This window comes from Nipponia nippon, unplaced genomic scaffold, assembly GCF_047370975.1.
Source record: "Nipponia nippon isolate SJK-2023a ecotype South Korea unplaced genomic scaffold, ASM4737097v1 scaffold_20, whole genome shotgun sequence".
NCBI lineage: Eukaryota > Metazoa > Chordata > Aves > Pelecaniformes > Threskiornithidae > Nipponia > Nipponia nippon.
Window position 1 is genome coordinate 4,219,600 of NW_028262337.1, and position 27,046 is coordinate 4,246,645.

General features: G+C 36.4%; 1 protein-coding gene across 2 annotated transcripts in view; it reads left to right on the forward strand.

Annotated features, from left to right (window-relative positions):
* Positions 1-27,046, forward strand: part of ITGA1 (integrin subunit alpha 1) — an 83,478-nt gene that overhangs the window by 49,464 nt on the left and 6,968 nt on the right. The window contains exons 11-30 of one of the 2 annotated variants that reach the window (XM_087759801.1): positions 743-887; positions 2,033-2,175; positions 3,479-3,622; positions 5,035-5,289; positions 5,724-5,854; positions 7,267-7,430; positions 7,620-7,756; positions 8,739-8,849; positions 9,405-9,490; positions 9,694-9,829; positions 10,840-10,920; positions 12,666-12,742; positions 13,451-13,540; positions 14,590-14,692; positions 16,199-16,312; positions 17,971-18,075; positions 19,223-19,327; positions 20,187-20,279; positions 21,779-21,895; positions 22,663-22,737. In XM_087759801.1, coding sequence (XP_087615927.1) covers positions 743-887; positions 2,033-2,175; positions 3,479-3,622; positions 5,035-5,289; positions 5,724-5,854; positions 7,267-7,430; positions 7,620-7,756; positions 8,739-8,849; positions 9,405-9,490; positions 9,694-9,829; positions 10,840-10,920; positions 12,666-12,742; positions 13,451-13,540; positions 14,590-14,692; positions 16,199-16,312; positions 17,971-18,075; positions 19,223-19,327; positions 20,187-20,279; positions 21,779-21,895; positions 22,663-22,707 — 2,382 coding nt within the window. In that variant the 3' untranslated portion in view covers positions 22,708-22,737. Of the gene's footprint in view, positions 1-742; positions 888-2,032; positions 2,176-3,478; positions 3,623-5,034; positions 5,290-5,723; positions 5,855-7,266; positions 7,431-7,619; positions 7,757-8,738; positions 8,850-9,404; positions 9,491-9,693; positions 9,830-10,839; positions 10,921-12,665; positions 12,743-13,450; positions 13,541-14,589; positions 14,693-16,198; positions 16,313-17,970; positions 18,076-19,222; positions 19,328-20,186; positions 20,280-21,778; positions 21,896-22,662; positions 26,673-27,046 lie in introns of those variants that run through there. The other variant, XM_087759800.1, reaches the window with a different exon arrangement.

Here is a 27,046-nt window from a genome sequence, read left to right on the forward strand (position 1 = left end):
GAGAATAAAAGACCTTCAATATGATTTAACATAAATACTTTATTGCAGAAGTACTCTCCATTCATTTTTACTCTCTGCACGACATTACAGATGATTCTTCAGATGGTGTATCATACCTTAGAAAGAAGTATTACCCTGATAGGGAGCACGAGGATTATTTATAAGATTATCTATTTGGTAGAGTATATTCTTGAAGTTCACAAACAACTCACTTCAGAAGTGGGTCTTCAGTCCTTGGTGCATTGACAGACTCAGGGTCTCTGGTGTCTGTCTTATCTAGAAGGCCACGTTCATACCTTTAGGCAAGAAAGGTCAGCAAACCATTTCTCATTGACAAAAGGCTCTTGCACAATATACAAGACTCATAGATTCAACAGAGAAAGGTCCAAGTTTCTGAAAGGTTGTCTGGGGAATGCATTTAAGTGTTGTATTCTGTGATTCGCTTTGCTAAGTCCCTTTTGTCTTTCTATTTGGCCTGCAATGGTGGGCTGAAGCTGTAGGAGCTGTGTTTCGTTCTGCTGCTTTTCCTGAATGGCTTTTTTTTTTCTTTTTTTTTTTTTAAGTTGGGTGCATTTTTAACAAGAAGTGGGAGACATACTATGATTGTAGGGGCCATACTATAACAGGAAAAGCATGACTAAAATATATATGGGAAACATTACCCAAATGTGACCATCATGGTCAATGAATGTCTAAAGATGTTTCACATAGAGAATAGGCTTTTTGTTTTTCTCTGTGTAAGGATTGGATCATGCTTGGAGCAGTTGGAGCATATGACTGGAACGGCACAGTGCTGATGGTGAAGGACAGTGGTACTTCAATGCCAACTAATGACACTTTTCGTGACAGGCTTTCAGAAAAAAATGAACCCCTTGCAGCCTATCTAGGTAAGAGACATTGCCTGTCTTATAACGCTTTTTGACAAGACCTCTCTCAAAACTTTCACAAAGAGTATCTTACATAATACGATCTTATATTCTAGAAGCCTGGGAAAATTTATAATGTATGGACATGTCTACTGTATGATTTTCTTGTTCTTTTTTAAAAAAATTACTACTGCTACAATGAAAAAACTAGTCTAAATACTTACGTACCTAAGTATGTCTAGACTTTCCCCAACAGAGATGTCTAATCTGTTCAGAGAAGATTTCATAGATTCCTCTAGTATTCTTATCAAGTTTTTCTATACCTTGATAGTTAAAATGTTTTATACGATATTCACTCTAAATCTTTGCTTAAAATTGAACTGATTTCTGTCACTCAATGGACAAGAACAACAGTTTACCACTATCTTTTTTTATAATAATGTTTTGCATACTGGCAGGCTATTGTTTTCCTCTCAGCCTTTTCTACAAAAAGCACCAGTGGCCTTGCTCTCTCCACTAGGTCTTGCTTTCTACACCTCATGGTTCTGTTTGCTCTGTTATCTCATTTAAGCCACATTTTCACTGATCAAGAGTCAACACTAGAATAATTTCATTTTTTTCCCTAAGTACACTGTTTATCTTCTTTGCAGAATGCCACTAGCTATTTTTTTAATATCTCAAGTTTGGTAAAGTAATTTTAAATGTAGATTTTAAGTTTAAAGCAAAATTTTAAGTCTTCTTTCACCCAAGTTGTTAAATTCTTAATATTAAACAGAGCTAGGTTCAAAATGCCCCCAGAATCACATTTGCAAGACTCCGTTAGTTTGACAGTGAGCCAGTGACAACTGTTCTTTGAAAGTAGCTTTTCAACCAGCTATTCACAAGTTATTTCATCAGTACCATCGTATCACACACTGTGTGAGAATAGCAAAGTGAACATGACTCACCAGCCTGTGAACAGGTTTAATAACACAGTGGTGCTCATGACTCTGACACTGTAGACAAATACACATCCAGCCCTTTTAATTAACTCTGCTATTATTCTCTAGCATAAGTAGGGCTAAACATCTAGTTGTAGAATAAGCCTTAAAAAGGCTCTGAATCACAGCAAGTATTTCTGATGCATTCTGTGTATACTGCATCTTGACTTCTTTTCTCCTTCCTAGGATATACTGTGAATTCAGCATTGACACCTGGAGGTGTACTGTACATAGCAGGACAGCCACGATACAATCACACTGGCCAAGTTATCATTTATAAAATGGAAGGAAGAGAGGTACAAGTACTTCAGAGGTTAAATGGAGAACAAGTAAGTATGCATTCATGATTAACAGATGAGAGGAATATGGCATGAGAAACAGAAATAATGATTTCAAATAAGAACTCTGCATCAGAAGAGCAAATGAAACTGGGAGTTGTAAGCAAGATCAGAAGGAAATGTTAGGTAGATGCTCTGGTATAGTAAGTAATGGGAAGTGAACTCTACAGTAGTCAGAGACCCTTGGAAATTTTCTCTTTGGGGGTTAAACCTTCAGCATTGTCAAAGCAGTTGTAGCCATCTCCGTACTTGTAATTTTCTCTGTCTGCTGAGTGGAAGGGCTATGTCACTGGCAGGAAACAGGTGCGACAAGCAGGGTTCTGTGCGAGAGCATCAGCTGGGATAGCATGAAATATTGAATAGCTGCTTGTTATATTGAGTAGCAGCTCACTGAGAGCTGTTCCTGCAGGAAAAAAAACAAGTAATCACATAATTAAAGACAGTAGTATAATATAATGCACATGAGGGTTGAAAGACCTGCATACTCAGGTCTCCCCAGACTGCAGTACAAGCTTCTTTCAGGAGAATTCAGGTTACCTAATTTTCATCTATAGCCAATGTCTGCAACTCAGCTAACCAATCAGTCCTTTTAGAGTCAATGAAGGAAAGTAGGCATTTTTAAGGTTTGAGGGATCTGGCCTACCTGAAGCATCTTCTGTTAGGTGACATGAGATGCATACTGCACTAGATGGGACTGCTTCTCACATTAAGTGTAAAGGAAAGAGAGGGTGTCTAGCTTAGATGTGAAGTGAATATATCCCACACCTTGTACGCAGTCAATGAATGCATCTAGCTCTTCGTGTAGATCTTGTTCTTCTGCATTTAGTGGCAACTTGGGAGTTTTGAAGACTGCCTGCACTGTGTTGTCTCAGAGCTTTTGTCCTCCACCGTCCTAGCATTTTCCCCTGGCAAGCCTAAGACCATTGATTTTGCTCCTTCTATGTATTATTTTTGGGACTGAAGACAAAACTAGCTTCCCCAAGACACTTCTATTCAAATGCTGTCTTAAGAGCTCCTACTCCCCTTAGCAGGTAGAAGGCACCATTTGTACCTTTCAAACTCAGGAGAGCTGAAGGTTGAATGGACAATTCTTAAATAAAAAAATCTGACAACAAACCCTAAAACAGAAAACCAGCTTCAAAGGCAAACAGACCAAAAAGATCTTCCAAGTAGCAAAGAAAATTTCTGCCTAATTCTTAATATTTGGCATTGTTGTAAGCAACCATACACCAGGTCTCTGAAGAGGAGATGTTGCTGACTCTGTCTCTGATCTATACCTTGCATTTTCCTGCAGATTGGGTCATACTTTGGCGGTGTTATTACCACAATTGATATCAATAGGGACTCATTTACAGACCTTCTTCTTGTTGGAGCACCTATGTATATGGGAACTGAGAAAGAGGAGCAAGGGAAAGTATATGTTTATGGCCTAAACAAGGTAAGGATGGTGTTTATTGACCAGGAACAGAACATACTCCTTATTATCTTCATGTCCTTATTTTAAAGAAATACGATAATTTGAGCTGGGGAGGGTGACTTGTTGAAAACAGAGACACATTATTTTGACAATTGAGCATGTAATACAGATTGTTTTTTAAAACTTTCTTCTCAAACTCTTGTTTTCTCACCTTTTTTTCTAACAGAGTATATTATATAGATAAGCACTATATCCTGTAAGGTGCAATATGGCATAGATACAAATTTATAGGATTAATTTTCTGTCACATTTTCTTTTTGCTTTCACAGATTAGGGAACAATAGGGCTCATCCATCCTGAAAGTGTGTGCTCCAATATGCTTGTGACTTGCTTACCAACCTAGAGCTAAACCCCATACATCCAACAGCTTTTAAACAGGTCACGACTAGATTGAGGAATATACCAGCTACACCTCAACTTCTTAATTTGATAAGTCTCTCCTTCCAATGTCTATGCATACTTTTTCTTCTTTTTTTTCTTCTTTTAGTCCTGTACCATTGTGTATCGTTATAACAGTTATCAAAGCATGTCCTAGCAATTATGGTCTCCTAAAATACTATTGCAAGAAAAGGACCTGAAGAGACTGGATTGATTTGACAAGGAACTCTTCCAGTTTCTACATGCATGTTGCTAACAACAAATTGCTGGTGAATAGGGTTGGCGAGAAAACAAGAATTCCATGTCCTCCAGTAATGTGAGAGTTTGAAATTAGTTTTTCCTGTGCTTCCTTTTGTCCATCTCCACATAAAGGAGATACAGTATCTGCTTGCTGCTGCTAATCTCTAACATGGAACTCATGGGGCCAATCTCTTGGAAAGATTGCTTACATACCATACTGTATGTGTGTTTTTGATCTAGGATGCACACTGGACCAGAAGAAAATATATGTTAGGCCATGGAGTATTTGACTACTGAGGACAAAATTCAGCCTATGTAAAAGAAAAGCTGTCTTTTGTTCTGGAATAACAGTATTGTCATCTGTGTTTCATCAGAAACTTGGCTTACTTCTCAGATTAAGAGAATGCCTTTAAAAGAACTCTTTACACTATCTTAAGAATTAATTGGTTTACTTAAAATAACATCCAAATATTGTTATGATACCACACTTTCCTGTGAACCTCTAACTTCAAAAAATATGTGTATCTAGATGCAGAAAGAGAGGGAGCAAGAATGTCTTTCCCACCCACTGCTCAGAAAGAACATTTGAATTATAGTCACAGAATCACAGTTTTTACAGTGCACTCAATCACTAAGAATAGGATGTAATTGTTTCATTTGATTCATCAGTTTGTCTTCTGGACAGGAGCTCTTAAAAGCCTGCATTGCTAAAATGTTGATGGAAATCCACAAACTCTAAATCTGTTCTTTCACAGACAAATTTTGAATATCAGATGAGTCTTGAACCTATAAAGCAAACATGCTGTTCGCCGTTAAAACACGACACCTGCAAAGTTCTTAAGAATGAGCCTTGCGGTGCACGCTTCGGGACTGCAGTTGCTGCAGTGAAAGATCTCAACCTTGATGGATATAATGACATTGTAATAGGTTCTCCCTTAGAGGATGATCACCGGGGAGCTGTTTATATTTATCATGGCCATGGCAACACAATCAGTAAAAAATATTCACAGGTATGAAGTAAAACTTTACAGATTGGCAGACACTGTAACTGTATGTAGCACAAATCCTGTTTTCCTGTGCCTTCCCAACATAGAATCAAACTGTGAACTTCACCTGTCATGACAGCTTCTTTTTTAAGATGCTCTGTACTTTTAAACTCAGTCTAATTTAACTGAATTTGACTCTAATAATGTTAGAAAATATATTTGCATGTTTTCATTAGAAACCTTCTGAAATGTTCTGTACAGCCAGAAAAGTAGATGTTTTGTAATTCTGAAAATTTATAGTGTGTTCATCACCATGGTAACCCTTTTAGGAGTATTGTAATGAAAATTTAATATATTTAAAGAGTGTAAGAGCTGTCTAACAGCCAACAAATGCATCTTGAATGTTCTTATAAAATCCTTCAATATGCACTGCATAAACCTCTTAATGCTTTTCACAGCGTATTGCATCAGGTGGAGATGGGGAAAAAGTGAAATTTTTTGGCCAGTCTGTGCATGGAGAAATGGATTTAAATGATGACGGGCTGATTGATGTCACCATTGGAGGCCTTGGTGGGGCTGCCCTCTTCTGGTACGGATACTCACTGCAGCTGTCAGGCCAGAAAATAACCATTTGTCTTGGGATACTGATGTAACTTGCATGTGCTACTGTTTGGACTGTTTTGAGGATACTGTTTTCATCTCATGCTTTGACACTGGCTATGAATCTTCATATTTTCATGTCTCTCTGGAGGAACGAGTATAAAACTTAATGGATAACAGTAATAAATATAGGAGTGTTTTAGAGACCTTGTTAGCCTAGTATGAAGACCTTGTCCTCGTAGACCATATTCAAAATAGAAACTGATTCGACGTGTAGCACTAAGTAAAATATAAAAAACCGCCAAGCGTTCTCTTTTTCACACTTTATTGTTTATTATCTTATTAGCAATATCAAGGACAGGTTCAAATGTAAAGAGGTCACTAAGAAAACTCATTTGACTTCCTAATAAGAAAACTCAAGTTTGACTCCCTACAGAAAATCTTAGAAAAATTTAACTTAACTTTCTGGTTAACAGTGAATTCATTTTCTTCACAAAAGAGCATGATTCAGGTGGCATAATGAGCAATATATTTTTTAAGGGAGAAGAGAAAAATACCAGTAAGAGAAATAAACAAACTAACGTGTAATCCCTCATTTCTAAAGTACAACTAAAACCATTTCTCTCTCTGGTAAGGCAATTGCTAAGCCAGTTCCTTGCTTTTCTTGTCCTGCTGTTCCACCTAACTCACTTTCTAGGTGATCAAGTTTATCAGGTCTTGCTACCATCCTCAAGCTGCCAGCTTCTCCTCACCTTCATCTGGTAGTTTGCCTTTCGAAAACCTCTGTGTGTGAACACGATGAGATACCTCTTCCCTGCATTGTTTAGATCACAAATCTGAAGAAAGCTATTTTGCCAGCTAAATCTTCTGCTGGTTTAGTACACCAGCATACCCTGTCTCAAGGCCAAAAGGGATCTGAGCCTGAGCAAAGGGAGAGGCAGGAATGCAGGGACAGGGGCGAAGGGGCGTTAAAGTGAAGCAAATTGGTAGTGAATCTCAGCCTGTTTATCTACCCACAGACTAAGAAATGGCATACTACCCTCCAGCTCATGTATAATATGTTCATCTGTGGATAACCTCAAGGATGGGTCTGGGCCTTCAGTCTCTTTTAAAATGGGACTGGCTGTACAGAGTTGCTTAAATGCTTTTGAAAACATTTTCTTTCATCTGGTATCTATTCTAAAGCAAGTACAGCACTGTGGAGAAACCCCGTGACCATTTTCTCTGTAATTTGTTGTTTACTGGCACTAGGTATAGAGTGTATCATTAATTATTTGTCTAGATGATCACATATGTGTATTTTAATCTTAAATGTTGCACATTTTGTAAGTTCCTTCTTAAGTTAAAAAAAGTTGCTGCTATTATTTTCAAGGCACTTTTTCTGTTTGTGTTTTTGTTAAGGTCTCGTGATGTGGCTGAAGTAAATGTTTCCATGCAATTTACACCCAAAAGCATCAATATCCAACAACAAAATTGTCAGATAAATAAAAGAAAAACAATATGCATAAACGCCACAATTTGTTTTAAGACCAGGCTAAAGTCAAAGGAAGATGCATTTGAATCCAGTAAGTAGATAAGCACTAAGATATGGAATCTTTATGCTATAAAACTGCTATGCTTGCATTCATTTATTGCTCCAAAAATGGAATGCAACTCTTCTAAATTCACTATTCCAAGTGCATTTAAGATACTGGGGAAAACAGAATGTGTAGAGGCAAATTAGCTCATAATATTCATCTCAACTTCCTTTGCAGGTCTGCAATATTGGATTACTCTTGACTCACAAAGACAAATATCTCGAAGCTTGTTCACAGAAAGCCATGAGAGGAAAATGCAAAAAAATATAACTATCAAGGGGTCAGAATGTATTAAACATAACTTCTACATGTTGGCAAGTAAATCATTTAAAGTGTTTTTCTCATGTTGACATTATAATAACCCAAATTTATTCCATTAATTGTGAATTGAACAACAAAATCTGCATCCAGAATTAATCTTAATAAAATACATATAGTGTGTTTACTACTTAGGATTTATATATTTGTGTATATATATAGATATAAACTATTTACTTATATGTACAGTCTATTTACCTTTGTCTCTTTGTTTGCGTCTGTCTTAAGAAAGAGCATAACACACTTAGTGGAACCAAGCAGCTACCGTGGTTAGCAGTTTAGGTGCATTCAAAACTCAGCAGGAGCATGTGAGCTGGAAGTCTAGTTTGCGTACTGATGCAATTCCTCCTTCTAAAATATAGGTAAAAAAACTCACATTGAGATAGAGAATAATTATTCACTGCAAAACAGGAATGTAATTAGCAACTGTGAGTATGAAATTGCCCAGATTGTAACTAATGTGCAGAGTGAATGGAGATGTATATTATAACCTACTGACATTTAAAATGTTTAGTGGCTTCACAGTTGTATCATAATTCAAAACTAATGACAAATGATGCCCAGAATTTGCTTGAATATGCAATGCATCTCTTAACAGCAGGCATCAGTTTGACTTCACACAAGGTGATATTGCTGCTGTTTGTCTTATTGATCCTTTAAGCACAACTAAAAGAGGAAAGTCTATGAGTTGACTGTTCTGAGGCATTCTTAAATGTAACTGTGTTGGACATGCTCAGGCTATGTGACATTTTTATGATGAGATGAGATGATACACAAAAACTGTAGTAGATATTTATAAGGATTGGCTTGCACAAGAAATGCTTTATCATCAATGGCAAGCATTCAAATGCTTCTCTAGCAAGGATGGCGACAGTGTGACTGAAAAATATTTACTTCAGCATTGTTTGCATTTTTTTAACCTCCTTAGATATTAAAGTGAATGTCCATAACAGCAATTTTGTTTTCTTTATGTTCTAGGATAAGCCTGACTTTCAGGACTCTGTAAAGGTTTTGCTGGAGTTCAATTTTTCTGATCCAGAGAGTGGACCTGTTCTTGATAGCAACCTGCCAAATTCAATATCTGAATATGTAAGTCAGCAAGATTCTGTATTAATATCCAAAGTATTTAAGGTAAAATTCATAGCCCACACAAGAGCTGAAAGTATTGCCCACAAATTGGCTAAAGAGGTCATTGACCTTGTCCAGAAGATGTTTCCTCTAAATGAGTCTTCAGGAGTGAAAAGCTTGATTCAATGTGCTTGGGAACCAGCCTAGGGTTTTAAAACTGTCCAGAGTTAACTGAAAATAGAAAAGAGTACAAGCAATTTTGTTGTCATTTTTTACATAGATAGAGCAGGGGAATGTTAGTCATATACTTTGATGGTGCTTGGCATCATTCATACTTCTACTATTGCTTCTTTTTCTAATCTAGATAAATCACTTAGAAGGGAATGAGTCGAAAGATTATGTTTTACCTGTGCATTTTACAGGATATTGGCATGTTTAACTGGTTAATATTAGGAAAGACTTCTTTGACTGTCAAACAGAAGACCTTATATAAAATTAGATAATGAATTAAAATGCAAGTATTTAATTTTAATAATAAATGTAATAAAATTGAGAATAAAAATACTATTGTTGCAGATTCCTTTCACAAAAGATTGTGGAGCCAAAAATAAATGCATTTCAGATCTTGTTCTGAATGTAAAAGCAAGCATAGCTGGAGACAGGTAACTACACTGGGTTTATTGTATCACTTGATATCTGTACAAAATTTCTATGTAAATTATAAATTTAGTAGTGTAATAAGATAATGCTGTGGCATAATTTCCAAATCAGAAACAGTATAGTCTGGACACTGAAAGAAGTTCCTCTTTATGTTAAAAAGAGATTCAAAAGTTAAGATGTCCGACATTCTTACTTTATTTTACAGGTCTTCTCCATTCATTGTAAAGTCACGCAATGATAAGTTCACAATCCAGCTCTCTGTGAAGAACAAAAAAGACAGTGCCTATAATACCAGAGTCTTGGTTCAGTATTCTCCAAATATTATTTTTGCTGGCATTGAGGTAGGACTTTTTCACATTATCACATTTATCATAACCTATATTGCTAGAGAGATCTGAGGAAGCCTTTTTATTAAGCCTGAATTTCACTGCACTGGCATAATCTCAGTTGATTGGAAGAGATACCCTGGGAGTGCTGCCCTTGCTTGTCCCTCTAAAAGAGTGTATTTATTTTGACCTGAGTGGACTCTTGCCTAGTCTTCATTAACTACAGACACAAGGTTCCACAATGACACTTAGACAATAAGTGCCTGCATCTTGGATGAACATCAGCACCATGAATCATTTGTACGTCTGTAGAGCCACAAATGCCTTTTTATTCATCAGTATAGCTCTTGAGCCTCTGGAGTTCTCCTTTTGCATGTGTATAGAAAAAGCACTGTCTTGGTAGGGCAGCATAGATCAGTGCCTGCCTCATCCCTACTTCAGACAGCATTTCCAAAGTAGCTGTTTTTCTGCCTGCCTCAGCAGATATGCTACGAATTTACCTCAGTTCAGGTGGGAAACATTAGGAGAAGTTTGTTTTCAATCAACAGTCCTGCTATTGCACATTAGGAGAAATCAGGGATCCATCAGGAGAAGTCAGGGATCCATAGCACTGTTGCTGACCCTGTGGCAATAATTTATGGAATATGAATGTCACTTTCATTGCCAAGTTAGGAACGCATTTACAAAATTACCTGTAAAAACTGTGTACTTATACATATATTGATCTGTTAGGCCCCATAACTAATTTGCGTGATGTCCAGTTTGTACATAATTGCTAATGTTCCAAACACTTTCACTGGAAGAGAATAATGGCTACTAATTGATGTAGAAGTCCATAGATGGATATTGTTTTCCGGGAGTTGTGGCTTCCTATTTTTGTTCCAGTTCAATTAAAGCTTTGACTCTTATGGTGTTTTGACGATGAAAAAAAGCAATGGTATATGTGTTCAACAGGCCCTTGATGCTTAGTCAAAATTTAAAAAGAGTTTGCACAAGGTCATGATTTCACTTTCTTTTTCCTTTAGGACATACAGAAAGATAGCTGTGAATCTAATCACAACATCACCTGTAAAGTGGGATATCCATTTCTAAAACCTGCAGAAGAGGTAAAAAGTCACCCTGCATGCCAACTCTACTTGCTCCATGTTGTTCTAAGGCTAGGGCAGTCCCTGTCACCTCTGAATTTCTTTTCTCTTGTGTTCACCCCAAAACCTATCCATGCTAGTTTCCCAAGCTATCATTGATATGAACTGCACTGAGTCAGATAGGAAAACATCAAGTCTTCAGCACCTAGGCAGTCAGCTGTGCTATGTGAGGAGGTAGAAGGTGCATATTGCCATCCTTGTTACTGTCAGAAGGCAAGTGGCACACCTGGCCAGAAGGGTCTGTCTCCAGCTGTATAGGATATTGGTTAGGATAAGACATTAGATACGGTGGCATTCCACAGATTGGAGCCTATGACTAGTTATTTTGTATATAAAATTTAATCAGATGGTTGAAAAGAGAATAGGCTGGTATGTGGAAATGCTAACCTGGATCTGCTTAAGCCGGATCTTAAAATTGAGCTCCAGCTTCAACAGCTCCGGTGGTAAGTCTGTATCTCCTGCTGGAATAGAGAGGGACCTTTAGCTGAACTTAGCCTTTGAAAATATGCATCTAAGTCTCACCTAAATAGTTCTGATATTGAATTGGGAAATATCAAATTGCATTCAAATAAGACCAACTGTCTTTCCTGACGGTTTCTTGTCTGTTTCTCTGTCATATCAGGTCTGTATTGCAGACGCATAACAGAGGGAGGATCAGGAGAGATGTCCTCTTACATTGCCTCCCATATGCACACGCCAGCTTGTGTCTTGGACTTGTAGGAATTAAGTCAGCTGTTACTTTCTTGCAGCCAAATAAGCATACTAGCCAATGCCAGTGCCCACAATGCTCCACTCCCAGCTTTACTGGATTTTTCACATTTTCCTTTCATGCTTTAATTCTTAGTTTGTCTGTAGTTATAGATGCTTCCATTTAGAAATTTCGTACTCTCCTTTGCGTTCAGAAATCAATTAATCTCTGATAAGCATCCCTAATACATTCCTTTTTAAAGCCTCTTCCTGGATCTTTTTTTATTTAATATGAAGAAATATCTAAGACAACTTTCCCTGGGTCACTTTGTAATAAAGATGGAAATTGAAGGAAAAATAAAAGTCTGAGCTGAAAAATCATGTACAGTAACACATAGTAAAACTTTTGTTTCATATAAAATTACCCTTAAGTGTCAGGATATGAAGAGAGATGTGTTTGGGACAGTGCTCCCAAATCTTGTGTAGTGCCAAATTGTGATAGATTTGCCCTACTTATAATGAGTAGGGAATTTTTGTGAGACCTAGTAGTCATTTCTTTACATTGTAAAAATTTCTGTTTGGTATTCTAGGTGTTTTACTATATTCCAGCAGCCTTCTATAGGCAGCTCATCTCCACTGTAATTGCCAGGCTTTGAAGCTTTGTTTTTTCCTCACTCAAGAGAAAAAATGGTCTTGATAAATTGCTTGCAAGACCAGTTAATTTCTATTAAGAATTACTTAGCTATATATTTTTAATATACTCTGTAACGTTTTACTGAGGCTTCTCAGTTCTGAAAATTTGAGCCTTCTGTTTAATAAGTGATAGCTATTAGATTTCCTTCTTGGTTGGGACAAAGTCAAAAAAGTGGATTCATTCATAGAAGTGTTAAAATGTGAATAAGGATTCCACAGATAAAAGTAGCAAAATTTTCCTCATTTTTCATCCGATCAAACCTTATTAGCGTGCTTTTATTTCTTTTTTTTCCCTTTTAAAATGTGTACTCTATTTCTCCAAACAGATTTCCTTCAAAATATCATTCCAGTTCAACGCATCCTATCTCCTCGAAAATGCTACTGTTCACGTATATGCAACAAGGTTAGTTGCAATCATTGCTTGTTTACATTCTGATTTTTTTTTTTCTTAGAAAGCTTTACAGCTTTGTGTTTCACAGGAAAACGAGGATGACTTTTCTGAACTCAGAAGTGGTTAAACAGTCTGTAGAGCTGGCAGTTTTAGGGATGTGCAGCAGTGGACTGAGTGGACTAAATAAATAGCTGTCTTCAGAGCCTGAGAGTCACAAATGAGTCATAATTTCCAGTAGTTTTACCTTCAGAAAAGGTTTATTCTCTTACAAAATTACTCCATACTTTAGCATGACTCACAGTTTATGCTAAACAAAAACGTCTGGCCTTCAAAGAGCAAGGGAATTGCAGAAGTTGTCTGTGATAAAGTAAAGGAATGCACTTGCCCTCAGTGTTTGCTGTCCCTGCACAATACAGGGATGGTGTGAGAGTAGTGGCCCTTATTTGGTACATTTTTATTCAGTCAGCTGCACTCTGTAATTTTAACAGCGATGTGTCTCTGAGCTGGGACTGGTGCAGGACTTAACTTTTTAGTTACTGGAAATAGTCTTTTGAATTTATTTTTAGGAGATAGTAATTAACTGGAAATGAGTAGTGCACTTTCATACCCAGAGCTGTAGGTATACCAGTTTCTTAAGATCTCTTCCCACCTAGTATTTGTGTTGCATGTGCAGATGACTATCACACTCTGATCTGAGTGGCATATGTTGTTTTATTTTAGTGACAGCGAAGAACCACCTGAGACCTTGAGTGACAACAGAGGACACGTTACAATTCCAGTAAAATATGAAGTAGGATTAATATTTGTAAGGTATTGATGCTTCTCTGTACTTCTATTTGCTAGCACAGTAAAGAGCAGGTGTTCAAAAAGAATATAGTATTGTTGTTTTGTTGAGCTGTGCTCAGTTGGTATCCACAAATGACAGCTTCTAGGCTCATGAATAGGAAGCACAGGCTTCACTGAAAAGAGCAGTTACATGAAATAATAGAGCAGTCACTGTCCCTACCTTGCTGTAGCTCTGTTTTATCTATTTGAAATCGATCTGCAGTTTGCAAGTACAACAGCAGCTTTTGTTGATTTTTGTACTTTGATCTTTTCATTCAAAGGCATTTCAGGTATATAAGAAAGCAAATACTTCCAGCTTCCTGATAGCCATGAGTTTGTATCACTAGAATATTGCATGGTGTGGTGTTTGATTTCCAGCTTCAAAAATTAGCCTTAATTTTAGATTCCCAGTGGTTTATTTTTATCAATTCAGACATAAACTTTAATGCAGGTCTTGTAGTACACTTTATTTACAGCAATAGCTAGAATTCAGCTAAATTTCATCCCTGAAAAACATTGTAAATATTATCAGTACATTGCATGGTGTGCAGGTGTAAATAATTACGTCAAATTCATTTTGGATGCATTTCATGGTTCAGATCCAGCCCTTGTTTGTCCCATAGGGAATAACGTTGAATTTAGAACATGCTGGGTTTATTCTCTTTTCACTTGATTCTGTCTTTTATAGGACCCTGCCTGTTTTACATGGCAATACTCAGGATAAAGGACTGCATAGCTAGAATAAGAACAGCAAAATCAGACCTTGGTGTATTATTATATGGAACAATATTTGCCCATTTTGTAGTTTTATCTGCACAAAACATTTAAAATGTACATAATAAAAAGTCAGCACTACTCAGAAAATGGATGAATTGAACTTCAGTGCAAGTAGCAGTTCACTCTTAATTGCAAGACTAGTCCTGAAGAATTCATGAAATAATGAAAAGACCAATACTATTACCTGCTAGAGTTTTTATGAAGTTTTTGTGCTTATTGGTTTTTTTTTTGTTTTGTTTTGTTTTTTTAATCTGCAGTGTTTTCAAAGAGCACCATGTTATAATAGCAGCAAATGATACTGTCCCTACTGCTATTAACACAACAGAGCAGATTGGGGATGAAGTTACTCTGCACTATAGGGTAAGAAACAATTAAAACTGCATGGTATAGGTACTGGTTTCATCTTTGTTTTCATTTGGTTTGAATTGCTTAATGTGATATCCAATTACTTAAATAGCAGCTATGCAATATGTTAAACCTTCTACATGGGTATTTTGTGTTTAATACTATTTTTTTTTCTTCCTTGCTTTGGAATAAGGCGAGTCAGAGGTTCTCAGAGTGGTCCATCTCCTGTGGAGTAGTTTGGGTGGGGTTTAGAGCTGCTGCCCTCAGCGGGGAAAGAGAGCATACACTAGTGAATGAGAACTTGACCTATGTTCAGTGCAGTTTAGAACAGATATTTCCAAAATCCAGTCAGCTTTGAAAAAGGCAAATGCCATGCTCCAGAACATTATCTTCCTAATGGAATGAATACTGCAAACTAAAATCACTTGGAAAAGATATTTAGTGGACTAGAAGCCCAGCCTCAAGTTGCAGTGGGAGTGAATTTAGTTATCTCGAGAGCATCCTTGTTTCCCAGTGTCAAATCCAAAGCTGAACAAGGGTCCAATATACAAAGGATAAAAGTCTCTGAATCAACTTTCTCTCTGTAAAAAATGGGCCATGGGAAAGTTCTCACTCTCACTAAATAGCAATGGCAAAGTTTTTTTATATGTTTTAGCCCACCTACAGTGTTTTACTCAGCTACTATTTTAGTTTAAAAGTTCAAACCAAATAATCTCAAAGCTTTTTGTGGATGTTTAAGACATTATTCATCTTATTTCAAAATCTTTGCTTTCTGAATATAAAAGCTGGTGGACTGCAGAGCATACCATTTATCATCTCATAAGCAAAACTCAACTCTGCAAGCAGCTTATCACAAACCAGTAGTTACAAGAAAAAAAGTTAAACAGGTTCTTGAGTATTTATTAAGCTCATCCACTTCAGAGACAGGATTGCCAATTCCCTTGCCAGCAATTCCACCTAGGCATTTTCTCCATCCTCAGCCACAGCAGGCCTGTTCAGAAAGAGCAGCAGCTTACAGATACGTCCTGTGATCTTCTCAGGGAAAACAGGTGAGGGGAGCAGGTGAGCCAGGAGGGCTGTTGCCTAAGCACACCTGAGGAGGAACCAGCAGGAGCCACCGCTGGTACAGTGGCTCTTCTCCCCTGTTAAAGCACTTTGGGGGCCTTATTAAGAATTGAAATGAAATGACCTTAGATAGAAGTCCCAGATGATAAAAGGATGCAGTAAACAAGAGAACAAGAAGGAATTTATGTCAAAATGTGCCCTTTCATCCTGTTCATTTGATTTTCTTCAATAGAGCATTGTATTACCAAAGACCACAGAAGAATATGTCTGCTAATTCACAACAAGCTGTTCTCAGGGAAAAAGTAAGAGTTCATCACACCACTTTTTGCATAACTGACTGTGGAAACGTAAAAAAACACAGAAGAAAAGAAAGACACAGGAAAGGAAAAAACTCACAATCAAATGCCAACAAAATAAGGAAAGTACTAATCAAAATATTTTTCTTTTTTTTTATAGATTGAAAAAGGTGAACACTTTCCAATGCCAAACCTCACACTGCAGATCTTGTTTCCCAATGTAACAGCAGCCAAGAACACTCTTCTCTACCTTACTGCATTGTCACATTCCCAAGTAAGCTAGGAATTTGTATTTTTAGGATTAATTTAAATTTCAAATTTTTGTTGTAAGTAGCTGCAAAATGCAAATATTTGGGATTATGCCTTGCTTCCAGATAGATATTGCTTTTAGTCTAAAAGACAAGATGCTGGTGTTTAAGAGTATGTACAGATGTGCATAAGAAGACAGATAAATTTTCTTAAAAGGAAACCAGCAAATTTAAAATGGTGTTGAACAATAACTGGACTATAACAGGGTTAATTTGATATATTGTCAAGTGATGAGAGGTCCAGACTGAGATATGTGTGACAGGAGTTTCTTTTTTATTTTGCTTACTCAGCCTCAGATTATCTCCACTGTCAGCAGTGCTTATTGCAAATGCTCTAGTCATGCTGTGTACATCTAGAGCTCAATCTCCTGTTCAGTCCTATTCTTTCTGTTACTGAAATTAGCCTTCCTGCAAGTCTGCTCTCCAGAACTAGCAGTCCTCTGGCCTCTTCCTTCTCTGGGGCACTGAGACATCTTGAAGGGGATGGTAGGTCATGTCTTTCAACTGCTCTTCACTGCAGCCCTCATTTGAGTTTTTTCATTTCACTCCTCCAGAGCAGCTGGAGGACACCACAATTCCAGCAAATACCATGATTCCAGATCTGTAGATATTAGAACTAGAGCTATATCAATAACTGAATGGTTGAAGAACCCAAATATCACTAAGTGGTGACCTAAACATCTTTTTTTTTTTTTTTCTTTCCCTCAGAGACGCACCCACATGTGCATGTCTTTCCAAATATTTCACTTAGTTTTGAGGTGTTGCACCAGTGAAAAATAAACCAAATGGTCTAAATGAAAGTTCAAGGTTCACTTTAAAACAAAAAAAATCCAAAAAAAACCCCAAAATATTTCATGTTTAGAATACAAAGGAATTGTGTCTATTCTTAAGTTCCTTCCCCCACTATTTTCATTCCTAGGCAATCACCACATTTGACCCAAGTTTGCACATAAACTCAACAAATCTGTGCTTTTTCCGTGGGTGTAATTCATCTACCGCTAGCTACACCCTAGGGATAGTAGTGTGCCAAAGTGCACTGTAGGGTATTTGCACTCCTTTTCATGCTAGCAGTCTGAAAGTGAATGACCTGACTGAAAAAAACAAATTCCCCCGCACCAAAGACACCAAAGGATTTCCCAGCTGCCTTTGAAGGAGCCATGGAGGTCTAACAGTGCTCCAGCACCTGCTCCCGCTCCCTGGGCACTGCAACGGAAGCTCCTGAATCCTGCACTGTCCGCTTGCTAAGGCAGAACCTCTGTGGACTCCCATGCAAAAGCTTTTTATCTCTTTTAATAGCCAACTCTTGCTGGTTCATGTAGTCGTCACCTTGCAGGAAGCTCTTGTTTGCTTCTACAGATGTTTAAGTAGCTGGATAGGTTCTAGGTTAAATTATCTCATAAAAAGCTCATCTGTTGTTTGAATAATGATACTTCAATACCTACACCATCTGAATTTCCCATTCTGCACTCTTGCAATATGCGGTTTTATGGCATTTAGCAATTAGTAAATATTATTAATGTTATTAAATATAAAATACCATTGATGTTGGCTTGTTTCCAGAGCACTTTTTGTAATAGTTTGCATATTCAGACAATAAGAATAATATCTGTATTTCTGCTAACAGAATGCCATCTGCCAAACTAGTTACCCTGTAGATCCCTTAAAGATCAGCACTGGGAAACCATATGTGTTACCAAAAATAAAAGAACCTACAAAGGATACGATTATGGTAAGCCTATGTATAGTATATATATTCATCCCAGATATTAACCCAGACCTTTGAGTACTTCTGCAATAAATATACAAAAGCTTCTCTCAAACTGTATCCTGTGGAAACTCTATTTGCCTTAATAGCTTGAAAAGCCATCTTTATATAGACTAGCTATAGTTTTTATTTGACTGCAAAACTGTATGTGGAACTGAATTTGGGGTGGCTTTTTTTTTTAATTTATAAAATGTGTAAATAACAATAGCATATTTGACAGCTGAGTAAATCTTCACCTTCTATATTCCCATTGTAATTAATAACTAACAATATTTTAGAACATTCTCATCTCCCTTGCAACTTTTTTAGACATCCAGTTGAAAATACTTTCAAATGCTAGCACTCTGATCTGACAGATTTTCCATGCAACTGGTAGAAATGTAATTGATGATCCCATTTGGAAAGGATTAACCTCTCACATTTAGATGGAAGAGTTGCAAAGTAATTTTGCTGCAGTAGTTATGTTGGCATGTCAGGAGGAAAACCGTCATATTACTTCCTCAGCAGAGAGGAGTTGAGTTTCTGGTGCAAATGAAACCATGCCATGAGAAGACTATTTTGCCATGCTTATCATAGTCCTTCACAGAGGTGATAAAGGTCTAGGCTAAGCAAATGTTTCCAAAGTGCTGAACATAATTCTGCTGCCCTCCCAGCTAGCAGAGGGAGTATCTTTACTGGGAAGTAAAGATACTTAAATTTTCACACACACATCCTGCCCTGCTTGAAAGATTCAGGTGCCCCACGATTTGAAAGGATCAAGAAACACTGCCGAGAAGCCATAGCTGTGTTGGCAGAAAAACATATGCTGTTACAGGCTGTGCTTCTTTTAGGAGCTCTGCTGATACCTTTTGCTGCATACCTACAGTAACAGAGCTTCCTCAAGGCTAAGCAAGCCTGCAAAAACTGTATCTATTCTACCACAGCATGAACACCTCAACTTGTTTTATATACTGCAGTGTCGTTTTTGCATAAAAAGCCCCAGTAATTAATATTAGTTTAGTATTGTGTCATAGCAAGTCTATGATCTGTATATATAGTAGTTTACATGTTTTTTATTTTAGTAATGTGACAAGTCTCTTCCTATTAATTCATGCTGGTGCCTTTTTAACAGGACTGTGATACATACAGCTGTGCATCTATTAATTGTGCACTGGTCCCATCTGACACGTATATAGTGAATGTTTCATTAAGGGTCTGGAAACCTACCATCATAAAAGTAAGTAAATCCCATTCGTATTTAGAATACTCGGGTTTGAGAAACAAGTCAATGTTTCTAATATCTATTAAAATTAGACTTTTCATTTCCTTAAGTCTCCACAGTCCCCTAGTATTTGAAATCATTTCTTTTGCTATTTTAAAATTTTGTCAAAACTAAGCTGAAGACATTTTATTATCCTTAAAGCAAATACTTAGAACTTAGCAGGAATTTCAAAACATGCTAAGAAGACACCCCTGACTTATTCTGTATTGATGGTCCTTTTGTAATAGCTACTTATACATCCACAAATTCTAATTCAGCAGATGTAAGGAGAGGTACACAGAAGCATATAATTTTTAAATTAATTTTAATCTGGAAAGATTTCTCAAGCCTAGAAAGGATTTTTTGATCAAAAAGAGCAGAGGAGAGAGAGTCTACCTCAGAGCACATCTCAGTATTGTCTGATGGTTACAACAATGACCAGGCTGTGGTCTGTTTTGCACAGTTGATAAATTTCTGATAATGAGTTCCTGTTTTGTGTCTTTGTTTTTCTCTGGAAAATAACAGTACAGGAGGCGAGATACAGCAGAATTTTAGAACGCCAAAATCTGTCCCTGTGGCCAAAGTAGTATTCCAGGATTAATTAGTATTTCTTTGAAATCTCTGCTCTCTACTTTTTCAAAGCTGTATTGCTGTCTCATAAACAGGGATGTGTGCGCTGAAAGTGATACACATGAGCAGCTTCACTGACTTTCACATTTTTCAGCATCTCCCAAAACTTTAGCATTAAGTTTTGCTTTCACCCTTCTCATTTCCACAAAGCTTTCTACTTCAAAATACCTAATTATAAACCGTAGCCATTTCTCTCTTCTTCCAGGCAAGCATTCACAGCTTAACCCTTGTTGCGAAAGCATTACTTAGGAGTGAGAACTCATCACTGATTTTGAGAAATGATCATCAAAAACTGGAGGTAAGAACATGATAATTCATGGATTTACTCTTAATAGGATTTATTGTGCTACTGAATCATTCATTTTCTCTCATTACTAGTGAGCTGATTGTTACCTGTTTAATGTATTATCCTACTCTAAATAAAAGTTGGTGATTTCATATTACAGTGGAAATGTCAGAATTAGTCAAATGATATCAAAATCCCATTACCCACCAATGTACCTGGGTGAGAAGAAGTACTGTCTGAAGTATTTCTGCCTGCTTGCAGTATAAATGCTTCCTGCATCTATGTAAATGAAAAGCATAATTAAAATTCTTTTAAGGAATATATAGTATTTTAAAAATTGTCCTGGGTCATTTAGAAGTGATCTTACTTTGTACATTGTATTTTCTTTATTATTTCTTTATTAATTATTTCTTTCTACTTCATTATCCAGGTTATATATTTGAAACAAGGTGTTTTATTTTTCAGAAGTTCCCTGTCATTTTCTTAGATAAGAAAGTATATAACATTATGGTAGGGGTGTCAGGTATAAAAAGAAATGTCTTTAATTTTGTTAGAGTTGTTATTTATCCTTTAATACTCTTTATTCCAAGACATTTATAGTGGTTAATGCATTGCTTTTCTGTGGTAACTTATACATGCAGGGGCTTATTTACTACAACGTACATTTTTAAGCAAAAGTCTTATTATGTGTTATTATTGTTAATACCTCCAAAATTTAGAGCAAAGTAATATTCACTGTGAATTACATCTTGTGTAAAGTATTTTTGGAAATACAAACATCACAGGTCAACTATTAGCTGGTACTGCATCCAGGCATTTCTTGTAAGTGACAGATTAAAATTCAATCCAGGAGTGAAAACACAGCTGAGAGGCTTGCAGATGGTGAGAGCTGCCTTTACAAACCAAGGAATTTCAGAATTAACTTTTCATAAGACACAATTTCAAGTTGAATGCTTAGTATTCAGCTCTTCGATGCTTTTTGGAACTATGAAGTTGTGTCTCTAATACTTAAGCTAAAATAATTCAAACTCCTATATGGCCATGTTTATTTAAATGAGAATATTCCTTATTTAAGGTTATTTTACACCAGATACGCCTGGTTTAAAATCAAATTAGTATCTACACAGCCTTTTAGACTTATTTCATTTAACTGGTGTAAAGGCTTGTTAACCACTGCCACCTTTCAGGGAGGCAGGCATTGAGTGATGAAGAATATACTAAAGAAACTCCCTAGCATACACTTCAACTACTTATGGTTTTGGTCCGGTATCCTTTATAACAATTACTACTGAGTTACAGCAGGGCTGACTCTTATGAAATGAATGCACTTACAAAGTGCAAGATATTATGTAAATGGTGGAGATTATTTTCTCAATTCCGTCCTACAAATTCCTGTACTTAGAATGAAGTGGTACTCTGGATAATCACTACACACTGATAAAAGTCATGCTGCTCTGTTGATATTTTAGAAGAACATGTTATTTATTGCTTACATTCTGAACACTTTGCAGACCATGATTAAGATTTCCAAAGAACTCCCACCGGGTACAGTCCCCTTATGGGTTATCCTCCTGAGTATCTTTGCTGGCCTCTTGATTCTTGCACTACTTATATTTGCTTTGTGGAAGGTAAGCTGCATATCCTTGTCTTCATGAAAATAATCAAATACGCTTAAATTCTCTGCTGTGTCCTTCTCATATCTAGAACCTCACAGACACTAATATTATCTAATAAGTAGAGTGAAATCTTGTAGAAATAACAAAATAACTAATAACACTACATTTTTCTGATGTGTAACGTGCAATGCTAACCAATTGAAACCTGTATTGACAGTATGTTATGAAAAGAAAAATAAAAAGAGATTTGAGTATGATTAAGTGTTTGTTAAGGGTTTTTTTTAATTAGCTTTGTCTGTGGCCTTTGATAACTAGGTTTTCTCGTTATCCGAGATGCTAAGCCTGTGGTGTAAGTATTGCCACAAGTGGGCACTCTTCTCTAAGCTAAATATTTCGTTCAGCGCATTAGAAGGTTACAATTTATAAATTTCAACATGCATAATCTCTTGAAAAATTTGACAAGTATAAAATAAAGTATTATTTATTGAATTGGGTACCAAATATTATTAAGTGTTTTAGCCTTTGACATTATATGAGCATAACAATGATTCAGCAATCACTCGCTGTATATTAACTGTACTCCTTTTGTCTGCTTTCATGACATGTCTCTTTAGTTTTTCGATTCCAGGAAAAACAATGTTGTACTTCAGTGATAACATATTAAATGACTTTTTACTGTACTGAAACTACTAAAATAGTAGTAAGAACCAGCACATGAATGCTACCAATATGGGTTATATGCTTTGAGCAGTTCCTAGTCACTTTTTTCTTTTCTGCAGGCTGGATTTTTCAAGAGACCGCTAAAGAAGAAAATGGAGAAATGAAGAAAAAAAAATGCAGAAATTTTTGCTCAGGTCTGCCTCAAAAATGTTACTGTAAAATTATAAACTTAGATGCAGTGGTCATGTTTTTGAAACTCTGGTGCATTAAAAAAAACAAGAAGCAGAACAACAAGAAGCAAATCAAGCACACATGCAAAAGAATGATGCAAAGGAAGAATAAACAGCCTTATTGCATTTTGTGATATTCAAGGACATACTTTCAAGTGCTACTCGTTTTTTGAGAGTAACTAAGTTCAAAGATTCTAATGTTTTTTCATATGGAAAATGTGTGATCATATTTTTATATACCAATGTATGTAGAATCATTTTTCATTCCAAATTATGCAACAAGTCAGCCTGTATGTGGCAATCCCAGTCTTTTTTTATCACCTTACAATTTTCAAAAGGAAAAAGCATCATTTTCCAAATTTCCTCTTTATGTCAGTTCTGTGCAAGCAGACTGTCAGTTCGTGAAGCAGAATATGCAAACTTTGAGAATGCACCAAATACTGTATGGTAACTGATGTAATGACAATTCAGAAGATAGGAGTACCTGCAGAATTCTGGGTGAAAATTACTGAAATACCTTGGACTTCTCTTTCTGCTTGTTTTAGCGTGTCCAGCTGAACCCAGGATACTCCAAGAAAGAGATTTTTATGGTCAAGCAGACCATAAAGGATTGATCCATTAAATTATATAATTGTTTGAACTTGACACAGATTTTTGGCAGGCCTAAAAATGTATGCGCAAAATATTCAAACCCATCTGATTGTACACTGTACTCAAATAAGCAGGGGCACAATTGTACCTGCAAATTGAAATGTCCATATTTATGCAGAAAATGTTTAGAGGTACCCTGAAAGTTTGACTCTTGCTGTATATCTTGGAGTAGCCAGGAGGGTGCTTCATAAACTGTCACTGTAAATTTATTGTGTAGCTATTTAATCCAATGAGTTTAAAGTGTACAAAATTATAACTAACAGAAGAGCACAGATAGGAAATTCAGCACTGGCAAGTTTCTTCTAGTATTATAAGTCACACCTCATCTTTGTTACTTAAGAGTTTAAGAAGTGATGAAGAATTTGCATACTAAATAAGCACTTAACAAATTATGTTTATTTTGTGTCAAAGATTAAAAGCTTATATGAGAATACACTGAAATGTAGATAGCAAAAGATTTCTTTAAGAAAATCTTTCTTTAAGAAATGTTTTCTTTCTATTTAGACTATTCAGTTTCCTCCTTTCTTTCATGCACTTGTCTTCCTTCCACAAGGATCTCTCCCTGGGGCCCTTGGACTGTGCCTTGTCCTTAAGAACTTCCTATATTACTTGCAGCCACACAAAATTAACAGAATAAAATGGAGGCATGCTGGCAAAGTGCAATGTTGCCTCAGCATGAGACGACTTAGTATTGATTGCCAATACATCAGAAAATGTTGAGGAGACATACCAAGTTCTATAAGCCATACTTGTTTGCAGAAAAGCTTTGCCTTGCCAAAGAAGCCAGGAAAATGTGTTCCTCCTGTTGGTACAAATGTCACTGAAATTAAAAAAAAAAAAACATTGCAGTTTCCAAAAAGTTTTAATTTAGCACTGACTTTATAGTAATAGCTTAAAAAGCAGTAATATATTTTATAAAGACTTCCGTTTTCTTTAAGAAGAGACCATAGATTGGGTTGAACATGCTGGCAAGTACAACTCTGGAAGAGTGCCAGAAGGTGCTTTATTGTTTGAAAGATGCTGTCACTCTTAAGTCCCTTCTATTTAGTTCCTAAATTAGACAGAGTAGTTACAGGGAAAGGCTGAGACTTATGTGAACGCAGCAAGTAGGATTAAGTTTGAAAGTGTCTGCAATTTCTCCCTCTGTCTGTGGGAAAGGTGGTTATTTCATAACAACAGCCTGCTGAAGGTAGCAGCATGACTCAGAGGAGAGGGCAAAGCCCTCCATGGGAACGCTGTGGGTGGCTGTGCTTTGCGAGCCTGGGAGACCCACCGAGTCGGCGGACTTTCTTGCTGTGCTCATCTGCACACCTGAAAGTGCACCCTATCTGAATGGAAGCAAAAAAATTACGTGGAGGAGTGGTGGATAGAATCCCTACTTCATTAATTTTGCGAGTTAAATAGTCCTTGCAGGAAGGCAAAAATCCATTTGTTGAACAGTGAAGATATATTAATATTTAGAGAGGTTTCAGATGCAGATTTTATTTTAAGAAAATGTATGATTTTGACAATTTGTTTGAAAGATTTAAATGACACTTGTGACCATAGCATCTGAATGCCTCAGAATTGTAAATGTTTTTTCCTTACAGTATCTCTGTAAAGGCATAGCAGTACTGTTATCCTATTATGGTTTTGTAAAGGAACAGAATTATGAAGGAATTGTGACCCAACTATGCACACACCGAAAGTCTGTGGTAGCAGAGGAAATACTTATATTTATTATTATTCAGCCAATTTGTTAACTGTGAGGTCATTTTTCCTGGCTTCATAAAATTACTCACAAGTTGTGCAAGCCACACATCATTTTTATGCAGCATACTTTTATTTTATTTAAATGTTTCACTTTTTAGTTATGATAAGCTGTTAACCAGAGCTTTTTACTTTTCTGATGACATTTCATTACTTATTTAAAGTATCAGCCTAACTGAAAAAATGTAAGTCAATAGAACAGTCTATTTCTCTAGATAAAGACTAAGCAAAAATACCTAAGTATTTTATCAATGCAAAGTATGGGGATCAATGTTTCATTCTTTTTAGACTTGTTTTGCACTGTAAAAACAGTAATAAGCTTCATATAACCACACAGCTTTCCTCTTTGTCGTGATGCTTTCTTCCTTTTCATGTTAGTCCTATTATCAGATTTTCAATTATAATATCTATTTATAAGTATGTAAAGGGGATATCACTATAGCACATTATTCTTACACAGGCTAAATTAGTAAAATCACTATTTTTATCTGTAAGGGCCTTTCCACACAGCATTGCAAGAGCAGTATTTTACTGCTTTTCACTATAAAAAACAGAAAAGCCTACTACTGAAAGCAATATTTCAAACATCAGGAACATCTCACTGAAATTTGGCAGGCACAAAAAATATCAGAATAGCATGTAATCTGTTTCGTTCCTATAAAAAGACACATTAGGATTCTAATATGATACTAATAGCTAACAAGGTAAACATTTTTTTATTCAAATAAAAGCCTATAAAAAAAAATATAATTTGGGTGTATAACCAGAGCTTAAGCAACGGAGGGAGTCTGGCCCAGCTCAGTTCCTAACTTCAGCACTGAGGTAGCTAATCTTAGAGGGAATAGACAAGCTACATTTCTATAGCATAGAACTTCTCTGGAAAGGAGCAAGAGCTTTAAACCATCACTCCTGCTTCAATGTGATGCTGTTCTAGAGGCTGTTGATTCCATATGTAATTTTAGAAGACTTAGAAAACAGCACCTACATTAGAGTAGTCTCCCTGGACTGCTGCTTATGTTCCTGTGTTTGTCTTGTGTCACTCTAGGTCTGTATTATGAGCCCTTGCTACAGACACAACCCACCTATCCTGACCTCTTACGTGACCCCTTTTAGTACATATCCTGTGCTGAGTCATTTTGAGCGTTATGTTCCTCTTGGGCAGAGCTTGAGTCAGGGGAATCCACCTTCAACTGGAGCCAAAGGTTTTCATCTCACTTGGCACCGAGAGGCTGGAGTTAGGGTCACACTCACCCAATGAATTCCACATAGTCTAATTGTTTTAATTTCTTGAATTAACTATTGTATAGATTATGATCCCATTCAAAAATAAAAGCAGAGCAAGAGAATCAGAATGTACCGTTGTTAATTATACCATTTAACAAGAATAAGAGGGAATTTGCATCCTTTTTAAGAAAATCACAACATTCTGCACAGCATTTTCTTTTTCCTGTAAAATTATTCCATGTGTTTTATTGATTAAAAAAAATTTAAAGAGTCTAGTGAGCCTCCTTTGTATTTTGTTTGCTTTTCATTGATATAAGAATCATATAAAGGCATGTCAGTACCTAAAACCAAATCCATCTACCTGTCAATAGAAAGCTATTGTAGAAATAAGCATTCTTGCACAGCATAACATCAAGGAAAGTTTGAAAGTGGTCAAGCTGTCAGAAATACATTGCTATTAATTGTATGGATTCTGTACTTACAGCCACATTTGAAAGTTTTTCAGAGGACCATACAACTTCCTGACACAGATTTGTTTCATGACATTACATACATAAAAAAGTTGAAGACACATTCATTCAGCTAACCATTCTTTCTATCCAGTGGTTTTTCTGTACAACTTATTCCTGTGTCCCAAATAGTCTGTTGT